The 23,741-nt window shown below is 43.5% G+C and overlaps 1 protein-coding gene across 1 annotated transcript in view; it reads left to right on the plus strand.

The window, feature by feature from the left end:
- myo1f (myosin IF) overlaps positions 1 to 23,741 on the plus strand; it is a 154,988-nt gene that overhangs the window by 89,139 nt on the left and 42,108 nt on the right. Inside the window, exons 9-14 of the mRNA XM_068016402.1 lie at positions 2,463 to 2,595; positions 4,891 to 5,087; positions 7,372 to 7,452; positions 11,317 to 11,403; positions 12,932 to 13,018; positions 14,229 to 14,396. Of these exons, the coding sequence (XP_067872503.1) occupies positions 2,463 to 2,595; positions 4,891 to 5,087; positions 7,372 to 7,452; positions 11,317 to 11,403; positions 12,932 to 13,018; positions 14,229 to 14,396 (753 nt within the window). The remainder of the gene's footprint in view (positions 1 to 2,462; positions 2,596 to 4,890; positions 5,088 to 7,371; positions 7,453 to 11,316; positions 11,404 to 12,931; positions 13,019 to 14,228; positions 14,397 to 23,741) is intronic.

Here is a 23,741-nt window from a genome sequence, read left to right on the forward strand (position 1 = left end):
TAGCCTTTTAATTATTTATTGTATTTGTCCAATAGCTTCTAGTAATTTCTGTACTTGGACCCCAAAGTCTCTCTGTTCATTCACAGTTCCTAGCTTGTCACCATTTAGAAAATATCCTGATTTTAAGTCCCAAGTGGGTGACCTCACACTTTCCATATTGAACTCCATCTGCCACAGTTTTGCCCAATCATTTAATCTATCAATGTCCCATTTACTGTGCCACCTAACTTAGTGCCATCAGCAAACTTAGTTGTAAGGCTCCCTCTTCCTTTATTTATTTATTTAGAGATACAGCACTGAAAGAGGCCCTTCGGCCCACTGAGTCTGTGCCAACCAACAACCACCCATTTATGCTAACCCTACAGTAATCCCATATTCCCTACCACCTACCTACACTAGGGGCAATTTACAATGCCAATTTACCTATCACCTGCAAGTCTTTGGCTGTGGGAGGAAACCGGAGCACCCGGCGAAAACCCGTGCGATCACAGGGAGAACTTGGAAACTCCACGCAGATTGAACCCGGGTCCCTGGAGCTGTGAGGCTGCGGTGCTCGCCACTGTGCCGTTCCTTCTTACAAGTCATTTATAAAGATTGTGAAAAGCTATGGCCCAGTACCAATCCCTGGAGGGACACCACTCGTCACATCCTGCCAGTTTGAGTACATACCATTGTCCCTACTCTCTGTCTGCAATATTCTAACTGTTATGACCAGGTGAGAAAGGTGTCTAGGGGTCCCTCTCAGCCTTCACCTGGTTTTACCGTAACAGGGTTTTATTTTTAAACACATCGTGGTGAATCCTCATTCACCGCTTTCCAATTATAAGGCAAAGAAACCACCACAAACAGGTTTTCTTAGGTTTAAAGAAGAAAAGTGAAATTTATTAAACTTGAACTTAAACTCTAATTTGGTTAACACCTATAGATACACGACGCACCCACGCTAGCATGCATATGCGATACACACATGCAAATAGAGACAGAATAGAACAGAAGAAATAAAGTGGAAAAGTTTAAGGCAATATCTGAAGAGTTTTTGTTATGGTTCTTCGAGCTTACTATAGAGTCCATGATTGTAGGTAGATCTTGCTTTTTGTTGGGGCCCAGTATTCTTCTTAAACGTTGTTCACTGTAAGAGACTTTTCTCTCTTGGGTTCATGCATCTTCAGTGGATTCAGAGGCTTGTGAGAAAGAGATGGGAGCAGACAGGAGAGATCTTCTCAGTACAGGAGACAGTCTGGGTTCAAACTGTTTCTACAATTCAGAAAAACCCAGGTTGACAAGTAGGTTAGTCATGTGACTAACTGGTCTGACCACGTCTTGGATTGTATCACCTTAGCAGTCTCTGGAATGCTCTTCTTACACACAATACCTGGTGATCAAGGTCCATTGTGGGTTGAGTGTGTCAGGGAATGGTCCTTTGTCCTTCCAATCACCATCTGTTAACATGCAAATATCTCTTCCAGCCACGGCTGATCTGTTTAACAAGTCCTTTCTTCACTCCAGTAACAGTTTAAAATCAATGTTCGTGACAAAATTAATGTGCCTCATTCTTGGCAGGTGGGGTCCTAACATGACACTAACCAATTCCCTATCCAAGCTAATAGGTTGCTTCCAATTCCATATGCTGTCATTTTTGATAACTGTCTCTTATATGGATCCTTGTCAAATATCTTCTGTAAGTCCATATAAATAACAAACATAGACACTCCCTTATCTGCCATGTTAGTTACCTCCTCAATAGGTTTGTTCGATATGACATACCATTTACAAATTCAGAGTGACTCTCTCTGATCAGTTCATATTTGTCCAGAAATGCTCCAGTTCAGTCACGCTGCTTTTAAAATTTAGGCTGCTATTAACCACAACTCCATAGGATAATATTTGGTAAAGTGGGAGTGCCATGATTTGGGAACACTAACCTTCAAGCTTAATTTTCTATCCTGTAAAACAAGACTTCACACTGGGAGTGGAGCATCACAGAATTCTAATGTTCAGATGGATTGGGAAGATTAGGTTACACATGCCAATCATAAATGTTTCTGCTATTGTTTTCTTAATGCTAACAGATTGATGCATTTTATAATCTATTCAATGGTGCCATCGATTTTCTATCAGAAATGCTGCAGTAGATAATCTTCCCTAAAATGAACTCAGCCCCTTTTCTTAAAAGGGAAAACCTATATCATCAACATTTGTCTAATCAGTACATGGTGCCCATTCCCAAGCTAATGTGTTGGCTGAGCTCATGGTTTGATAAGCTTGGTTGAATCATTGTTCTCAGGCAAATTCATCATTAACTTACACTGAAAATTCAAGTGATCGGTTTGTGATGTACATTGAATTGTACATTTAAAGCAAATAACAGCAAACTAATCAGATGTTTTTAAATGTCAAACAGATTTGATCCGAGCTTTAATTTTATTTACTATCTAATTACCAAGTTTCTTTTTCACCCGCAGAATGCCATGCAAGTCATAGGTATATCAGCAGAGGTTCAGATGATGGTACTACAGATTGTTGCTGGAATTTTGCACCTTGGAAATATAAATTTTGTTGAAGTAGGGAATTATGCTGAAGTGGAGAATGAGGCTCGTGAGTAATATTTATTTGTATACACATATTTTGGAAGAAAAGTGTTGCTCGGTCACTGTTACATTTACAGGGATGTAATAGTGATAAATAAGCATGTGACCCAATTAGCTATATGTATTTTGTGGAAAAAAGAATCTAAACTTAGTTTCAGGAGTACTTGTTGTGATATAGGAAATTCAAATTGAAACAAGGTGAACATGGTAAGTCAAGAAACTGCAGGCAGATGTAAAAAGTGTGAAGTGCACGTTTCCTGTAGATACTCCTACTATACATACACCAACCAGTTTTATTTAGTTACATTCTCATTTTATGTAGCCCTACCATATCCAGTCAAGAATGATAGAGATGGACAATCAAGCAACTAACAAGGAGGGCAGAAGGTTCCATAAAACAACACCATCCTTGGCTCCAACAAAGCCCAGCACCTGAGACGATAGACAAGGCTAAAATGATTGCCAGGTTCTTCAGCCAAAAATGCCAAGTGGATGATTCCTTCTCTTGACATCTCCACCATCTCCTTCATTCAGCTAACTCAGGCCATTCTACATAACATTAAGAAGCTACTGAATGCACTGGACATGATGAAGGCTATGGGTGCTGACATCAACTCAGCTGTTAACATTTACACCATTAAATGCCAGGCATAAATGCCAGGCAATGACCATCTCCAGTTTTTTTAAAAAAAGGTTCAGCCACCTCTGCCTGACCTTCAGTAGCATCAGCATCATCAAGTTCACCACCATTAACATAATGAGGGTCACCATTAGTAATAAGCTTAACTGGGCAGAGACTAGGTACTCTGTGACAAGTGGCTTACCTCCAAACCCCTCCTAATCTCTCTGGCATCTACAAGACTCAAATCAGGAATGTAGTGAAATACCACTTATCTGGATAGGTGCAGCAGCAGCAACACTCAAGAATCTCTGCTCCATCCAGGTCAAGGCAGCCTATTTGTTCTGTGCCCTTGCCACTGGTACTCAATATCTACTCCCTCCTATACTAGAACATTGTATAATACGTACTATCCACAGGATGCATTGCTGCAAATCTTTACGCTTACTTTCACAAGAGCCGAAAAATCATGGAGATACTATCATCTCCAAGTTCCTATCCAAGCCATAGGATCTCGACTTTGACTTATACTGCTCCATATTCCTTCACCTAGAATTCCCCACCTAACACACTTGTGGGAATACGATCACCATACGGACTGCAGAGGTTCAAGAAAATAGTGAACCATCAACTTCCTCTGCAATGTTGTAAGCACTGTGCTGCACAATGCCGGAAAGGGGTGCAGCCATTCAAATTGTATTTACATCAATGAGGTAGATTTTTGTTTTCACCGCCCAGATGATAATCTGGAGGAGCAGATCAGCAGCCTGTTATAGAATCCACCTAATTTTCACTCCGTTGATATAATTGGAATCATAATTAAGTGGGGTCTTTAACAGACAGGTCATCTGCTCCACCAGATTGTGGCCCATGCGGTGAAGACGAAAATCTACCCCAGTGTTAAATAGCATTGTATGACCTGGGAGCAGCTTTCCTCACCTTCTACTGGTTGCAGATAAATGGTAAGATGTCCACAAAAAAACTTGGTGCTACTGCTTCCTTTGCTGACTCACTTGGAAACCCTGATTTTAAATAGGAGACGGAATTGGGCGAACAGAGGAGCAGGCAATGATGATTTTTCTGCCTCTTCTTGTCCTTCAATATCACAGAAAGAATGATTGATACCTGGAAATTATAAAGTGGTAGAGGCCAGAACTCTGGAGTAATTCAAGAAGAAATTGAATGCTGTGATGGAGAGCCATAGATTTCTATGTAATGAAGAGCTAGTTGAAGAAATTGTTTTCCTCATTTGTACTTATCTTTGACTGGTCAGTTGCACTTTACCATTATCAAATGAGCTATCAGAGGAATCACTGTTTATTACGGTCGAATGAATACACAATAAATAATTGCTAGAGATTAGTGTTGGGAATTGGAGGAGGAAGAGAAATGATCCAAAATCGTATCTATATAACAGTAGCATTAATAAGCATTCCCACTCCAAGTGATTCCCTTGGCCAGAATCACGCCAGTGCACCCATTTCATGGAGTACTTTTGTAAATGACATAGCTTACACAACAGATTAAAAATGTTATCTTAGCCTTATCCAGCGCGAACTAATTGCTATTCCTAATACTTTACTCAACAATGCTTCTTTAAATATTCATTACTGGTTTGTGACTAGTGCAGAAACAATGACCACACCATCAATAATTGATTTACTTTCTTTGTTTTTCATAAAGACTTGGCCTTTCCTGCGTTCTTGCTGGGAATTGATCAAATGAAGTTAAGAGAGAAAGTGACCAGCAGAAAAATGGACAGCAAATGGGGAGGCAAGACAGAATCCATCAATATGACTCTAAACGTACAGCAGGCGGGATACACCCGAGATGCATTGGCAAAAGCCCTCTATGCACGATTATTTGATTATTTAGTAGATGTAAGTATTTCTCAAATATCAAATTAATTTGAATATGAGCAATTCTTACCAAGTCAATCTTATATATACTGGAATAATCAAGGGAGATTATTGCCAGTTGCAGAAGGTGATTAATAGAGTAGCTGCATATCACTGGTCTTCAACAGGATAGAAGTCTGTCACCAAGACATCATAAGCAGTCGATGTAATGATGTTTCAGACTTGGGTTACTTTATCACAATATGAATTATTCTGTTTACAAGACATTAGAAATAGTTTTATCTGCTATTGCACAAGGATATTTATATATAATTATATATATATTCCTTTCTAATATAATGTATAGAAAATAAATGACATTATGACATCAGTTCAGCAATGGTATTATTTTTCACACAGACTGGAACTGAAATTTTATTGAATTATTAAAGGCAACATATTTACAACATTCAGAAATAATGGATATTGTATAGTCACAAGGAGTAGGAACATAGGAACGTGAAGAGGCCATTCAGCCCCTTGAGGCTGTCCTGCCATTCATTTAGATCATGGCTGATCTGCAGCTCAATTTTATTTACCCGCCTTTGTTTCATATTCTTTGATAGCCTTATCTAACAAAAATCTATCGCTCTTGGTATTGAAAATTTCAATTGGTCGAGGATTTGCAGCTTTTTGGGGGAGGAAATTCAAAATTTCCACCACCATTTGAATGAAAAAGTGCTTCCTGATCCCAAATGGCCTAGCTGTCATTTTAAGATTACGCCCCTTTATTCTGGATTTCCCCCCACCAGCGGAAATATGTACCCTGTATGTATCCTATTTTTAATTGTTTTAACTACTTTGATTACATCACCCCTCAACTTTCTAAACTCAAGTGAATACAAGCCAAGTTTATGCAACCAGTCTTCATAATTTAACTCTTTAAGTCCTAGGGTAAATTCTAGGGTATCCGTGCTGTACCCCTTCCAAGGCCAAAAGATCTTTCCAGAGGTTCGGTGCCCAAAACTGAATGCTGTACTCCAGATGGGGTCTGGCCAAGGCTCTGTAGAATGGAAGCAGCACTTCCTCACATTCGAATTTCAAACCCCTTATGATAAAGGTCAACATTCGATTAGTTTTTCTAATTATTAGTTGTACCTGTACACTTGCCTTTGGTGATTTGTGTACATAGGCACCAAAATCCCTTTTCTCTCTCACAGCTCCTTGTCTGTCACCATTCAAAAGATATTCCGATTTGTCTTTCTTGGACCTCGCACTTTCCCACATTGAATTCTATCTGTCATCGTATTTCTCACCCAGTTAGTCTGTTTATGTCCCTTCTGATTCCATCCACATGACTTACTCTACTTCCTAAGCAGTTACCTTTCATCAAAGATCTACTGAAAAGAATCTGGAGCTAGAAATTCAAGGAGCCACAGCTTTGCCACTGGACTTGCACCTGCTCATCTGCTCTGGCCCTGAATCTGCAATTAATTGCATAATAGGTTCAGGCCCTTACACTGCTTATGGTGCTACTGGAGCACCCACCCCTTAGGAACAATGGGATTTCAGACTAGCAGCTTGCCATTCCCATAGGGGGTAATGGGTTGGTCTGGCCAATATAACAGAAGGTCTCAATTTCTGCCCTTATCTGGTCCACCAATGGTATGTTCTACCCCTGATAGCAGCCAATCCCTGATATGGCATTTTAAGGCACACTTACGGCCACTGTACGACAAATGTGCCTGAATCATGGAGGTGGACGTACCTCTGGGTAGAACTAGTGGAATTTCCCAGGGAGCTTGGCTTGCCAGCACCTCTTCCAAATACGATGTATCAATGAAGGGCTGAGCGGATGAAAGATGTACCCACCAGCCCCTCCCTCTGGAATTTAGCAACCAGGCCAGAAAGAAATAGAAATCTACTAGTTCTGACCAAAATTCCTTCTGCTGCTGCTCCTGCCAACAACCCCACCCCCCCCCCCCCCCCCCGGACCCCTAAATTATGCTAATTTTGTGCCCAAAACTTAAATTTCTAGGCTTTGTTATCCATCTGGTAATATAAAAGTGCAACGTCTGAAAGTTGGTACAAAATATTACAAGACACTATGGAGGTATACTTTGTGGCAATATAATTTTGGTAACAATTTCCATCTAACTGAAAGAATTCCTGGCCAGTGTTGGACGAGGCAACTGCACAGGCTTTCTAAACTACAATACCAAATGCAGGTTTACTTAACATGTTCTATTAAGGGATCTAATCATTTTAATTCATGTCCTCAAAACATCCTTATTTATTACACATCCATTTTATTCCTTCTGTTTAGGCCGTTAACAAAGCTATGCAGAAACCGTATGAGGAATATAGTACTGGAGTACTGGATATTTACGGTTTTGAAATTTTTCGGGTAATGTATAAAAGTCAACTTCTCTCAAATTTAAACAAAGGAGCTGGGTTCAATTTCTACATTTTGCAAATGGTGAATGAAATATGAACAGTAATTTCAGTTCACTATAATAAAACAGAATTCAAGTTTACTATGCTGTAGAAATGAACCTTCAAAGAATAATCCTGCAAAGCAGCAACAACCACCGTGCACTCCGTGTGAAAATCCATCGCTAATTTAATGCAAACACAGCAGGTCCATGTTGGATTGATGCCCTGTAGCGTGTCAGCAGCTCTGAGTTGAAGAACATTTTCAGCAATACGAATTAAATTGGAGGGGCGACATTAAACCTGCCCAGCCAGCAGAAATCAGGTGGGCGGGCAGTTAAAATCACCCATGGGGCTTAACTGCTAAGATCCTACAGCCTTCCTGCACGTTTCAATTTTATCCTGCTCTTCTAAGCAGGCAAGAGGGACACTATTTGGAATCCAGTGGAGCCCTTCGTTAAATATGCAGACTGAATTCCAATTACATCATCAAAGCCCAACTGTTATAACCAGAAGCATGCAAAGTGAAGTTGTTGTAGCTTTTCCGTCAGGCCAAATGGGCAGGAATGTTCAGCTCCTACAAGGAAGGTTTAGTCCTCCCCTGCCCTAGGCTACCCTCCTCCAATCATAAGGCTCTCCTGAACCCCCTCCCAGCCATTTACTTTAGTGCTGGTGACTACTCCTTCAGTCCCCGGTGCTGAGCCCCAGCTCCCTGACAGTCCTCTTCTGCCCATCAGCTAGGTACTTATTGTTGGTTTTGGTGGAACGCTGACAGGCTGTGTGCAGATGAAGCTTGAGAGTTAAAACCTCCTTGGCATCATGTTGCCAAGTTTAGGACGGTTTGCCCCACCAACAACATTTTTATTCAGGTTACAAGCTTTTTCAAACATCTTCTAACACGAATGCTTTCATGACAATTTCTGTAAAGAATCTGCTATTTTTATGAACTCAACTCTGCGTCTTTTGTTCTCTTGTGCACTTAGCTGAGGCCCATTACATCCCATTCACAGAAAAATTGCTTACTGGAGAAAATGTAAGATGCTCACTGTGTGTGCTCTCAAATAAGAAGGCAGAATATATGCATAGTGCAGGGATTACTTTGTACAGATAAATTGGTATCAGATTTATACACCTTTGTACTTATAAGTGTAATGATGAATAGAAATTGTTGAATGCGAGAAGATTCTCAAACTTTAAGGATAATTTTCTCCTTTGAATTTCAAGCAATTTTCTCGAAGAAGTCAGGCAAACAGAATGGTAACGTGTATCTATACCTTGATAAACAGTGCATTATTGGATTTCAATAGTAGCATTTTCTTTCGTGGGATAAAAACAAGAAATGCTGGAACTACTCAGCAGGTCTGGCAGCATCTGTGGAAAGAGAAGCAGAGTTAACTTTTCGGGTCAGTGACCCTTCTTCGGAACTAGTTCTGCAGAGATAGTGGATGGATTTGTTGTAATCTTCCAAAATTCCCTAGATTCTGGAAAGGTCCCAGCGGCTTGGAAAACAACAAATGTAACACCTCTATTCAAGAATGGAGGGAGACAGAAAGCAGGAAACTATAGGCCAGTTAACCTAACATCTGTCGTTAGGGAAAATGCAAGAATCTATTATTATGGAAGTAGTAGCAGGACATTTAGAAAATCATAATGCAATCAGGCAGATGCAACATGGTTTTGTGCAAGGGTGATCGTGTTTGACAAATTCATTAGAGTTCTTTGAGGATGTAACAAGCAGGGTAGATAAAGGGGCACCAGTAGATGTAGTGTATTTGGATTTCCCAAAAGGCATTCGATAAGATGACACATTAAAGGTGACTGCACAAGAGCTCATTGTATGGGGGGCAACATATTAGCATGGGTAGAGAATTGGCTGACAAACAGGAAATGGAGTCGAGATAAATGGGACATTTTTAGGTTGGCAAACTGTAACTAGTGGAGTGCCACAGGGGTCAGTGCAGGGGCCTCAACCAATTACAATCTATATTAATGACTTGGTTGAAGGGACTGAGTATATTGTAGCCAAATTTCCCCCATGGCACGTTTGGAGGAGGGGAGGACATTTAATCGTGCGGAATGGGGGCCTCAACACCCTTCCGCCAACATCCCGATTAAATCTGAGGCAAGAAGGCCTGTGGACGGCCTTCCTGCCCTGCCACCAATTGCCTAAAGGGGCAATTAATGTCCAATTAAGGGCCTCTTCCCACCACCAATGGTATTAACCCAGTGGCAGGCCTGTTACCACACAGGGAGCATGACTTGCAAACCCATGCGGGGTTGCTTGTGGTCTCCCGGGTGAGGCGTCCCTCCTTCAAAGGCTGATCGAGGGACTTGGCATTGGGAAGGGGGGTGCCAGCTGAGAGTCAGCTGCTACTGACCAGCCCCCTCCCCCACGACCCTCACCCCATGAAACCCCTCCCACCATCACTTACCTCTGGCCTGGGTCACTCCACAATCCTGGGCCTCCGGTGGGTGCTGTTCAAGCAGCGGCCACTGCCTCCCTGCTGGCACACCCAAGCAAATGAGCTGCTGGCCTCTGATTGGCTGGCAGCTCTTGGCAGGTGGGACTTCCTGTCCCTGGAGTCCTGATCCCAGGAAAGGCCTGCCGGTGGCCTGTCGTGCCTGATTGGCTCTTGATATGGCAGGCCTTCCCGAAAGGAGGTAATGCGGGTCTCTCGCCAGCTCTAGACAGGGTGGATAGCAAGAGGCTTTTTCCCAGAGTGGGGGTTTCAATTACTAGAGGACACGAGTTCAAAGTGAAAGGGGAAAAGTTTAGGGGGGATATGCGTGGAAAGTTCTTTACGCAGAGGGTGGTGGGCACCTGGAACGCATTGCCAGCGGAGGTGGTAGATGCGGGCACGATGGAGTCTTTTAAGATGTATCTAGACAGATACATGAATGGGCAGGAAGAAAAGAGATACAGAACCTTAGAAAATAGGCGACATGTTTAGAGAGAGGATCTGGATCGGCGCAGGCTTGGAGGGCCGAAGGGCCTGTTCCTGTGCTGTAATTATCTTTGTTCTTTGTTCTTTGTTCTCTCCAGTTGACAGCCAAGACCCCTGTCACCTCCATAAAAATTCTCCCAAAGAGTCTACACAGGGAAATAGATAGGTTAAGTGAGTGGGCAAAAATTTGCTAGATGCAGTATGTTGTAGGAAAATGTGAGGTTGTCCACTTTGACAGGAAGAATAGAAAAGCAAAAGATTATTTAAATGGAGAGAATGCTGTGGTACAGAGAGATCTGGGTGTCCTTGTACATGAATCACAAAAAGTTAGCATGCAGGTACAGCAAGTAACTAGGAAGGCAAATGGATTGTTCATCTTAATTGCAAGGGCTTTGAAGTATAAAGGTAGAGAGGTCTTGCTACAACTGTACAAGGCATTGGTAAGATCGCACCTAGAGTATTGTGAAATAAAAACAATAAGTGCTGGAAATACTCAGCAGGTCAGGCAACATTTGTGGAGAGAGAAGCAGAGTTAAGGTTTCAGGTCTGTGACCTTGCTTCAGAACTTGCCACCCTCACCAATCCCACATGACAACAAATGCCCTACGTCCCATAAAGTCTGTAGATCCCGAATCGGCCGCATCAGCCATCTTTGACTCATGGAAGACAATTGTCCTTGCCTGCGAAGGATAGCTAATAATAATAATAACTAATATCTATTTGCAACATAGGCTTCATCCGGCCAGTTTTCCTCTTTTCATTTAAATCTGTAATACTTGATTCCACTCTTCATTTCTCGGAAGTTTCATAATAGCAACAAGTTGTGTCCATTTGAATCAATATCAAGATGATATCATCCTTATACTGTGTTATGCTTTCCTTCTTACTCACAGAAAAATGGGTTTGAACAGTTCTGCATTAATTTTGTAAATGAGAAGCTTCAGCAGATTTTCATTGAGTTAACTCTCAAAGCTGAACAGGTAAGAAAGTTACTGTATTTAAGATAAGAAACAATACCAGTGCCCCAGTCAGCATTAATTTAACAGGGAAATAGAAACTAGGCTTCTATACTTAGCTTCTAAAAGTGGTTTAGATTAAAAAGACTGTTTTCTAATTGGGGCGGCCATTTCGCATATTTCCATGGGAAGGGAATGAAGAAGCGAGGGGTGAGGAGGGACAGGGAGGCAAGAAGCATCTGCCTGAATTGGGCTGGAGCTTCACTAAAATATTAAAATTAGGCAGTGAATGTCCCGCGTGCCATTTTCCAATGTTTTTCTTTATCAATTGTACTTATCCCCATGAGTAATGGATTTCCATTAAGGATTAACTAAGGAGTCAGCTGTGAATGTTAGTTCATTTAGAGAGCATGTCCATTAGCTCTTTCTTGTGTTTTTTTTTTCTCCTGGCCCTTGGGTCCTTATGAGTCATTAAACTGTTTATTTCCCTCAGCACCATTACTGGTGCCAATAAGCTTCCCAATGGGAATCTTCCTATCTTGTGTGCTTTGGAAGAAGAAAGGAGGCCCAAAGAAGGGCTGATCTTGCAGGTCAGGCTGCACAGGAAGTGTTCTGCCCACACACTGGTACCCAAGCACCAGCAGCTGGAAACCAGACATCCCACATGATAACAAATGCCCTACGTCCCATTAAGTTCAATGTGGGAAAGTGTGAGGCCATCCACTTCGGATCCGAGAAAGATAAATCAAATAGTTACAGTCATCCAAATCTGCAACTTGAGCTATGCATAATTCTGGTAACTAGCTAACCTTGGGAAATTGCAAAGAGCACACTTCTGGTGTAAGTGCAACGTCTGTTTCTATAGTTTGTAAACTGCATTCTTATCAGAAAATTGAGGCTAATGAGTGCAACAGTTTGTTGCACTTACGAGAGGCCGGAGAACATTTTCCACATTCTGATGTAGATGGTTATCAAAAATCTTGGTGGCCATTTCTAGGTCAGTTTCTTTTACTGACATGTGAGTCTATAATCTACAGGTTGTAGATGGCAACATAATCACTTTTGCCATTGTTAAACCATGAAAAAATGACAAGACTTTAGTATTATTTTGATACTTTCTTTCTATGAAGTCATCCTAAAGCGGAGAGTAAACGCTGCTTGTGAGATGCCTTGGAATGTTTTACTACATTAAAGGCACTATAAATGCAAGTTGTTGTTGTAAGTGTAACAATCATGTTTGGGTGAGGTTGAGTATCTTGCACTAGTATGCCATGGTGGTGTGGGGTTATATTAAGCACATTATGCTGGAACCCTGTTGTAAATGTAAATTAAACTGGGTGCAAAACTTAAGGATTCCGTGTAACATCCCAACCTGATGTTTGGTTCATGGCATCTTAGTAACATTTTATTCAAGTATATTAAGCAAATGGTTTGCAGTTAAAGAGAATAAGTCTATGTTCTGGGGAGGTATCTTACAAGTTTATGATGAGGCAGTGACCCTATTTAAATGAATAGCACTGCTGACAACATTCTTTGTCTTTCTTACCAACAGGAAGAGTATGTACAAGAGGGGATTAAGTGGACACCCATTGAATATTTCAATAACAAAATTGTCTGTGATCTGATAGAAAACAAAGTTGTAAGTGATTTTCCCGTCAATTTTATTGAGGAACTTATCAAAACATCTGCTGTTTATTGAATATCTCACAATTTGGGATGCTTTCAGAACCACAGAATTGAATATCTGTCTGAAAACTTAGTCCCAAACATATACTATTCTATATGTGTGTTATAAATGTAGCCAGGAATATCACTGTCCTCTCACAGGATTAAACTTAACTGTCGAGATAGAAATTTTATTTATTTGTTATTGTTTTATTGAAAACTCTTAATATGAAGCTGCAGAATTATAATACAATTGATGAATCAAATTGTTTATATATGGTTTCATATTTCACACATGCTTATCAATAAAAGATGGACATTTTGTATTTATGTTTGATGGAGTACAGCGTATTGCTGATAAAGGAATTGTAAGATTTGGGGTAGAAATGCATCTCGGGCATAGTGCAAAACAGGTGATAGTGAATCGGCAGCTGTATTACATTTCCCCAATTTTCTTTCCTATTGAAGTCAAGTCCAGATCGCTAAGTTTTTGCTGTTTCTAGAATTTTCCAGCTTGCCTTTTAAGAGTTGGCTTGCCTGCCCCTTAAAAGCCAAATATCCTCTGTAGGGTGGGGGGACTGGGGGGTGGGGGGGGTGGGTGCGGGGTGGTGGTTTGTCTCTACACTAGGTGTGCCCACCTCCCTGGCTCATTCAGGAGTTGGCATAGCGCTGGAGACCCTCTGGCAGAGTCTGTGCTGGAGGACACTGGTGTACATGATTCCAGCAGAACCAATGGTATTACATCCTGTGAATTTTGAGGGTCATTTTTTTCTGAATTAAACTTGTAGCAGTGCTGTTTGCTGTTTAATGCCCTTCAATGGGCATCATTCTGCATTTGTCAGCTCAAGCTATTTTTAAAAAGTGCTCAAAAGAACAAGATTAATTTGATTGCAGTAAAAGATTTCCCAGTGTGTATTTTCAAAACAAAATGGTAAGCATTAAGGGACTACAAGGCCATTATGCAATCTTGAGATTAAAGAGGCATTAACATATGGTTAAACTATCTGCTTTTGGATGATGTAGTTTACTTTGGACTGCATCACTATTCTGTAATTCATTCCCTGATATACATTATTATATGTTGTGTTATTTTAGGTGAGATTTCCAAAGTGACCTATCCTTTCCAGTCCTCAATATGCACAGTATAATAAAGTGAGACTGTTTCTGTGTGTCCTTGTTTTCAGAATCCGCCTGGAATTATGAGTGTCCTGGATGATGTCTGTGCCACTATGCATGCCACAGGAGAAGGAGCAGATTCAACTCTGTTACAGAAACTCCAGGCTGCAGTAGGAGTTCATGACCATTTTAACAGCTGGAACCAAGGATTTGTAATACATCACTATGCTGGAAAGGTACTGTATCGTCATGCACAGTTCAATACTGCTATCATTACTGTATAGACATTCAAGCAACATAGGGGTCTGAGGTTTCAGTTTGCTGCATCTACCTGCAAATTTCTTTACCTGAATTTGTCAAAAGGAATAAAATGAACATACGAATTAGGAGCAGGAGGAGGCCACTCGGCCCTTCGAGCCTGCTCCGCCATTCAGTAAGTTCATGGCTGAACTGATTACTCCACATTTCCACCTACCTCCGATAACCATACCCCTTTCCTTATCAAGAATCTGTCTACCTCTGCCTTAAAAACATTCAAAGACTCTGTTTCCACCGCCTTTTGAGGAAGAGAATTCCAAAGACTCTGAGAGAAAAAATTTCTCCTCATCTCTGTCTTAAATGGGTGACCCCTTGTTTTAAAACAGTGTCCCATAGTTCTAGATTCTCCCACAAGGGGAAACATCCTTTCCACATCCACCCTGTCAAGACCCCTCAGGATCTTATATGTTTCAATCAAGTCACCTCTTACTCTTCTAAATTCCAGTGGATACAAGCCTAGCCTGAACAATCTTTCCTCATAAGACAGCCTGCCCATTCTAGATATTAGTCTAGTAAACCTTTTCTGTACTGCCTCCAACACATTTACATCCTTCCTTAAATAAGGAGGCCAGTACTGTACACAATACTCCAGATCTGGTCTCACCAATGCCCTGTATTGCTGAAGCATAATCTCCCTACTTTTGTATTCAATTCCCCTCGCGATAAACAATACCATTCTATTAGCTTTCCTAATTACGTGCTGTACCTGCATACTAACCTTTTGCGATTCATGCACTAGGACACCCAGATCACTCTGCATCTCAGAGCTCTGCAATCTCTCATCATTTGGATCATATGATTCTTTTTTATTCTTCCTGCCAAAGTGGACAATTTCCCACTTTCCCACATTATACTCCATTTGCCAGGTCTTTGCCCACTCATTTAACCTATCTATATCCCTTTGTAGACTCTTATGTCCTCTTCACAACTTACTTTCCTACATATCTTTGTGTCATCAGTAAATGTAGCAACCACACCTTCGGTCCCTTTATCCAAGTCATTTATATAAATTGTAAAAAGTTGAGGCCCCAGCACTGATCCCTGTGACACACCACTCGTTACATCTTGCCAACCAGAAAATGACCCATTTATGCCTACTCTCTATTCCTGTTAGCAGGCCAATCGTCTATCCATGCCAATATGTTACCCCCTACACCATGAGCTTTTATTTACTGCAATAACCTTTGATGTGGCACTTTATCAAATGCCTTCTGGAAATCTAAGTACAATAGATCCACTGGTTTCCCTTTATCCATAGCACATGTAACTCGCTCAAAGAATTCCAATAAATTGGTTAAACATGATTTCCCTTTCACAAAACCCCGTTGGCTCCGCTTGATTACCTTGAATTTTTCCAAATGCTCTGCTACAATGTCTTTAATAATAGCTTCTATCATTTTCCCTAAAACAGATGTTAAGCTAACTGGCCTGTAGTTTCCTGCTTTCTGTCTCCCACCCTTTTTGAATAAAGGAGTTACATTTGCTATTTTCCAATCTAACGGAACCTTCCCCGAATCTAGGGAATTTTGGAAAACTAAAACTAATGCATCAACTATCTCACTGGCCACTTCTTTTAACACCCTAGGATGAAGTCCATCAGGACCCAGGGACTTGTCAGCCCACAGCTGCAACAATTTGTTCAGCACCACTTCCCTGGTGATTGTAATTTTCTTGAGTTCCTCCCTCCCTTCCATTTCCTGACTGACAGCAAATACTGGGATGTTACTTGTATCCTCAATAGTGAAGACCGATACAAAATATCATAATCCTATCTTGTTGCACAATACCAGATCTAGTATAGCCTGCTCTCTGGTTGGCTCCAGAATGTATTGTTCCAAGAATTTATCCCGAAAACATTCTATGTACTCCTCATCTAGGCTACCTCGACCCATCTGATTTTTCCAATCTATATTTAGGCTAAAATCGCCCATAATTATCACTGTACCTTTCTGACAAGCTGCCATTATTTCTTCCTTTATACCCCGTCCTACAGTGTGGTTAATGTTAGGCGGCCTGTACACCACTCCCACAAGTGACTTCTTGCCTTTATGATTTCTCATCTCTACCCAAACTGCTTCTACATCCTGGTCTCCTGAACTAAGGTCATCCCTCTCTATTGTGCTAATACCATCATTAATTAACAACGCTACCCCTCCACCTTTTCCCAGCTTCCTGTCCTTCCTAAGTGCCATATACCCTTCAATATTCAGGTCCCAATCTATGTCGTCCTGCAGCCATGTCTCTGTAATGGCCATCAGATCATATTTATTTCTATTTGCGCTCTCAGTTCATCTGTTTTGTTTCGAATGATACGTGCGTTCAGATACAGAGCCTTTAGTTTTGTCCTTTTATTATTTTTGTAATCTCTAGCCTTATCTGTTGATTTACTCTTAGATTTGTATGCTCTGCCCCTTCCTGTCACAGTCTGGTTATCATTTCCCATATTAATATCTTTCTCTCTTACCTTGTCTCTACTCCTTGATTTACCATATCTTCCCAAATTTGATCCCTTGCCCCCACTATTCAGTTTAAAACCCTCTGTACTTCCGTAGTTATGTGGCTTGCTAGAACACAGTGGCGGCACAGTGGCGCAGTGGTTAGCACCGCAGCCTCACAGCTCCAGCGACCCGGGTTCAATTCTGGGTACTGCCTGTGTGGAGTTTGCAAGTTCTCCCTGTGTCTGCGTGGGTTTCCTCCGGGTGCTCCGGTTTCCTCCCACATGCCAAAAGACTTGCAGGTGGATAGGTTAATTGGCCATTATAAATTGCCCCTAGTATAGGTAGGTGGTAGGGAAATATAGGGACAGGTGGGGATGTGGTAGGAATATGGGATTAGTGTAGGATTAGTATAAATGGGTGGTTGATGGTCGGCACAGACTCGGTGGGCCGAAGGGCCTGTTTCAGTGCTGTATCTCTAAACTAAACTATCTAAAATCTAAACCAGCCTAGCACGGTTCAGGTGTAGACCGTCCCAATGGTACAGCCACCACTTTCCCCAGTACTGGTGCCAGTGCCCCATGAACTGGAACCCACTTCTACCACACCAGTCTTTGAGCCACACATTAATTTCTCTAATCTGCCCTATGCCAATTTGCATGTGGCTCAGGTAATAATCCAGAGATTATTACCTTTGAGGTTCTGCTTCTTAATTTGGTACCTAATTCCTCATACTGACTGTGCAGAACCTCTTTCCTTGTCCTTCCTATATCATTGGTACTGACATGGACTATGACAACTGGATTCTCCCCTGCCCACTGTAAGTTCCTCTCCAACCCTGAGCAGATGTCCCGAACGCTGGCACTGTGCAGTCAACACAGCCATCTGGACACTCGCTCTTTGCTGCAGAGAACAGTGTCAATCTCCCTAACCTTACTATCCCCTACTACCACTACATTCCATTTTTCTCCCTCCACTTGAATGGCTTCCTGTGCCATGGTGCCATGGTCAAATTGCTCATCCACTCTGCAGCCCCCACTCTCATCCAAACTAGCTGAAAGAACCTCAAACCTGTTGGACAATCGCAAAGGCTGAGGCTCCTGCACTCCTGCCCTCTGGGTTCCCTTACCTGCCTCAGCTGCAGCCACACTCTCCTGTCCCTGACCACTGACCAAATCAGAAGACCCTGTCCTAAGGGGTGTGACCGTCTCATGGTACAATATGTCCAGCTAATTCTCCCCCTCCCTGATATGTCGCAGTGTCTGCAGCTCGGACTCCAGGTCAATGACTGAGCCGAAGCTCTTCGAACCGCAAACACTTACTGCAGATGTGTTTGTCCTGGATCACACTGGCATCCAGGAGCGCCCACATGCTGCAGCCATGTCACATCACCTGTCCTGCCATCCTTAATGTGTTTATTAACTACTTAACTATTTTATACTATTATTTATTTTATTTTCATTTTTATATATCTATTTTATTAAGGATTCAGGGAAAGTTGGCTGTCTGGATACAAAATTGGCTGGCCCATAGAAGTCAGAGGGTGGTAGTAGATGGAAAGTATTCAGCATGGAGCTCGGTGACCAGTGGTGTTCCACAAGGATCTGTTCTGGGACCTCTGCTCTTTGTGATTTTTATAAATGACTTGGATGAGGAAGTGGAAGGCTGGGTTAGCAAGTTTGCCGATGACACGAAGGTTGCTGGAGTTGTGGGTAGTGTGGAAGGCTGTTGTAGGTTGCAACGGGACATTGACAGGATGCAGAGCTGGGCTGAGAAGTGGCAGATGGAGTTCAACCTGGAAAAGTGTGAAGTGATTCATTTTGGAAGGTCGAATTTGAATGCGGAATACAGGCTTAAAGACAGGATTCTTGGTAGTGTGGAGGAACAGAGGGATCTTGGGGTCCATGTCCATAGATCGCTCAAAGTTGCCACCCAAGTTGATAGGGTTGTTAAGAAGGCGTATGGCGTGTTGGCTTTCATTAACAGGGGGATTGAGTTTAAGAGCCGCGAGGTTATGTTGCAGCTCTATAAGGCCCTGGTTCGACCACACTTAGAATATTGTGTTCAGTTCTGGTCGCCTCATTATAGGAAGGATGTGGAAGCTTTAGAGAGGGTGCAGAGGAGATTTACCAGGATGCTGCCTGGACTGGAGGGCATGTCCTACGAAGAAAGATTGAGGGAGCTGGGGCTTTTCTCATTGGAGCGAAGAAGGATGAGAGGTGACTTGATAGAGGGGTACAAGATGATGAGAGGCATAGATAGAGTGGATAGTCAGAGACTTTTTCCCAGGGTGGAAAGGGCTATCACCAGGGGGCATAATTTTAAGGTGATTGGAGGAAGGTTTCGGGGAGATGTCAGAGGTAGGTTCTTTACACAGAGAGTGGTGGGTGCGTGGAATGCACTGCCAGCGGTGGTAGTAGAAGCAGATACATTAGGGGCATTTAAGCGACTCTTGGATAGGTACATGGATGATAGTAGAATGAAGGGTAGGTAGTTAGTTTGATCTTAGAGTAGGTTAAAGGTTCGGCACAACATCGTGGGCCGAAGGGCCTGTACTGTGCTGTACTGTTCTATGTCCTATGTTCTATGTTCTTACCACTAGTTCCTTTACTATTTTAAATATCAGGATTAGAATAGACCTTAATCACTTACCAGATGTTCACCAAACAGATAGCTTCTTCCCAAACCAATCACCTACCTGCTTGCCTGTGATGTTTGATGCTATGTTTGATTGAAATTAAAACCTTACCTCTATACTCACCCCGGCGACTCTCTGTTTCCCTGATTGTGGCGTCACTCTGATGTCATTTTTTGATTTTTTTCCCTGCTTGGCTCCTGCTGATCCCACCGTGCTCCCCTTCTCTCTCTCCACTCCCGCCGTGCTCCTCTCTCTCCGCTCCTGCCGTGCTCCCCTTCTCTCTCTCCGCTCCCGCTGTGCTCCTCTCTCTCCCTCCGCTCAGGCCATGCTCCCCCTCTCTCTCCGCTCCCGCCGTGCTCCTCTGTCTCTCTCCGCTCCCGCTGTGCTCCTTTCTTTCTCTGGCCCCGCCATGCTCCTCTCTCTGTCTGCTCCCACCATGCTGCTCTCTCATTCTACACTCCTGCCGTGCTCTTCTCTCTCTCTGTGCTCCCGCCGTGCTTCTCTCTCTCTCCGCTCCCACCATGCTTCTCTCTCTCTCTGCTCCCGCCGTGCTCCTCTCTCTCTCTCTCTCCATTCCCGCTGTGCTCCGCCCTCTCTCCACTCACACCCAACTCCTCTCTCTCTCCACTCCCGCCATGCTCCTCTATCTCGCCACTCCCACCGTGCTTCTGTCTCTCTGCTCCCGCTGTGCTCCTCTCTCTCTCTGCTCCCGCCATGCTCCCCCTCTCTCCGCTCACGCCTTGCTCCTCTCTCTCTCTCTCCACTCCCGCGGTGCTCCCCTTCTCTCTCCGATCCCGCTGTGCTCCTCTCTCTCTCTGCTCCCTCCATGCTCCCCCTCTCCCCGCTCACGCCGTGCTCCCCTTCTCTCTCCGCTCCCACTGTGCCCCTCTGTCTCTCTCCACTCCCGCTGTGCTCCTTTCTCTCTCTGCTGCCGCTGTGCTCCTCTCTCTCTCTGGCCCTGCCATGCTCCTCTCTTCGTCCACTCCCACCATGCTCCTCTCTCACTCTACACTCCCGCTGTGCTCCTCTCTCTCTCAGTGCTCCCGCCGTGCATCTCTCTCTCTACACTCCTGCCGTGCTTCTCTCTCTCTCCACTCCCACTGTGCTCCTCTCTCTCTCTGCTCCCGCCGTGTTCCTCTCTCCATTCCCGCCGTGCTCCTCCCTCTCTCCACTCCTGCTGTGCTCCTCTCTCTCTCCACTCCCACCATGCTCCTCTCTCTCGTCACTCCCACCGTGCTTCTGTCTCTCCACTCCCGCCGTGCTCCCCCCGTCTCTCCACTCCCGTCGTGCTCTTCCCTCTCTCCACTGCCACTGGGCTTCTCTCTCTCTCTCTCTCTCTCTCTGCTCCCGCCATGCTCCTCTCTCTCTCCGCTCCTGCCGTGCTCCACTCTCTCTCTCTCTGCTCCCACCGTACTCCCCTCTCTCTCTCTCTGCTCCCGCCATGCTCCTCTCTCTCTCTCCGCCCCTGCCGTGCTCCCCCCTCTCTCGCTCTGTCTCCGGTCTCTGATTCTGGGCTTTAGGTGGGCTTTTTAAACCTCCACTCCTGCTATGCTTCTCTCGCTCTTGCTCTATCTCTGTCTCCAGTCTCCGACTCTGGGCTTTTGGTGCCCTTTTTAAACCTCCGCTCCTGCCATGTTCCTGTCTTTCGCTTTGTCTCTGTCTCCATCTCCAGTCTCTAATAGGTACATTTGTTAGGAGAAAGCAGTGTGCGGGCGATATTTTGATAAGATAAAACAATGGATGCCTTTAACTCCAATGAGTAATGTATCTGTATAGAACTTTGTGTTCAGGATCTTCAGTTACCACTAATCCAGGAGCACAAGCCCTGCTCCTTGACCCTCAGCCAGAATTTTAAGAGCCCTGTAGTGCCAGGAATAGAAGCAGGGGGGCCCATAAAATTGAGAGGGAAGACCGGGGGTGGAGTGCCCGTCCCCTCCCTCCCTGATGCCATAGAATTTAGTCCGGGGTGGAGAAGGCCACCCTGGGCCTTCCCCACCCATAGGTCAATTGAGGCCCTTAATTGGCCAATTAATGTCCATATCTATAATTTCCATGGAGCCTTGCACTCAATGTCACCTGGGTTCTTGCTACTCTGTATATTATCAGCCATAGGAACCCTCCAGGAGGTTCTGATCCTGCACCTCTCTGCAAGGTGTTACTGAAGTATGCAGCAAACTGTCAGATCATAAAATCATAGAAATTTACAGCACAGAAGGAGGTCATTCAGCCCATCGTGTGCACATCGGCCAATAAATAGCCATCCAGCCTCATCCCACTTGCCAGCTCTTGGTCTGAAGCCCTACTGGTACAACACTTCAAGTGCATAGCCAAGTACTTTTTCAATGTTATGAGGGCTTCTGCCTCTACCACCCTTTCAGTGAGTTCCAGATCCCCACCGCCCTCTAGATGAAAAAATTTCCCCTCGAATCCTGTCTAAACCTCCTATCTCTTACCCTAAATCGATGCTCCCTGGTTATGGACCCTCAACCAAGGGGACTAGAGCCTTCCCATCCACCCTATCTAGACCCTTCATTATGTTATACACTATTTTATATACAGATGCTAACTGTCCTCCCTTATATGTTGGAATGTCTCCAGTTCACAGAACCGCTCAATGACTCTGAGCTGGAGAGATTCGAGACAAAGACATCTACTGCAGACATGTTCACCCAGGACAGTCTCACATCCACAAACTCCCTCAAACTGCAGTGCAGACACGCAGCTGCTCTGCTTCTCTTTACAGGCTCTGCTGCTGCCAGTTCTTGCATGCTGCTCATATCTGTCCCTCTACTTACTTGCTCAAGCTTATGCCACAGTACAAATGTTAAAGGCAGAGAGAAGCATCTCCTTCCTTCTCTACACTGAATTCCTACTCTCACCAAATTCTGAACTTCCCACTCTGTTCACAATGCACTCAGTTTAAAGTTGCAATCTGTGGTTACACTCTGCATTGCAACTCTGTGCTCCGGCTCCAGATGATTCTTGTTCGCTCTTATTGCAAAAGCTAATTTAAAAGCAGTCTGATGCCTTTGAATTCAGGTACTTTTGTTTAAGAGGAGTAGACTGTAGTGCTCATGGTTAACATGTTCTATTCCACTTCATATCATATGGTCCTATAAGATCCCATCTCATTGAAGTCCTTTCAAGGCTGAAGAGTCAAAGCTTTTCAAGCCTTTCCTTATAACTTCCTCTTCAAAGGGGAAAACATTGCACAACCAAAGAGAACGAAATTCCACTTCAGTGTCACAAGACTGCAGCTGGATAGAATCCACCTTAAAGACTCCATCCACTGAGGGAGCACCGAGAAGAAGTATGAGATTGGGATTGAAAGTGCACACAATTACTTGCACCAAACGGAGGCAAGGTAGTTAAAAAAACAATGGGAAGGTATACAGATTAGCTTTAATTAAAATGTTTTTATATCACTCATAGGATGCATGCAGAATAACTTGCAGCATGGTGGGGGGTAATATCTGAGAGAAAGAGTCGCAGGATGTTTTCCATATGGGAACCTTGATAGTTGTGAAGCAGAACTACATTCAACAAATGACTGAATTTGTGGCGTTTCAAAATGGACACCACTCTAGCAGGACTGATTTTGCAGTGGGTATGAATCTTATTGAGATAGTATCACTGGCAATGGTTTTTCTGGACAGCCTCTCACTGCTGCATTGCCCCAGCTGCCTATCACTTTCCACTACATCCCCAAGTCTTCAATGAAAACACTTTTCATAGAGTGAAATTGTGCATCACGCAACAATGATTATAGGAGAGGTCCTGGCTGGACTGTGTAGCAGCATTCCAACAAATTGTCAAGGCATCTGAGACATGCCTTCAGAATCCCATGGTCTGCTCACCAGGAGACTTCTTGTCGTAGAGTGAAACAGGAATGCAAGCAAATGAACCAGAGGGATGAGCCAGTGCTGCAGGGGGTAACCCTGATCCCCAACCAACCATCTAAACACCTGCCTTTCATCAGTAAACAGTAGGAATATGTTTTGACTGGCAGCTGTTTAGACAATGCGCATTAATGTACATGATGATGTGGTTCAGATGACACACTGGCTTGACACTGAACAAGTGAAATGCTTTCCTGTCCCTGATGTTTTCTCAAATAGGGCACAAATAGTGGTGTTGGTGCAGTTGATTGTACTTTGCATTAGCGGAAATCTTGCCACTTAGTAAACGTT

This window comes from Heterodontus francisci, chromosome 36, assembly GCF_036365525.1.
Source record: "Heterodontus francisci isolate sHetFra1 chromosome 36, sHetFra1.hap1, whole genome shotgun sequence".
NCBI classification, from domain to species: domain Eukaryota; kingdom Metazoa; phylum Chordata; class Chondrichthyes; order Heterodontiformes; family Heterodontidae; genus Heterodontus; species Heterodontus francisci.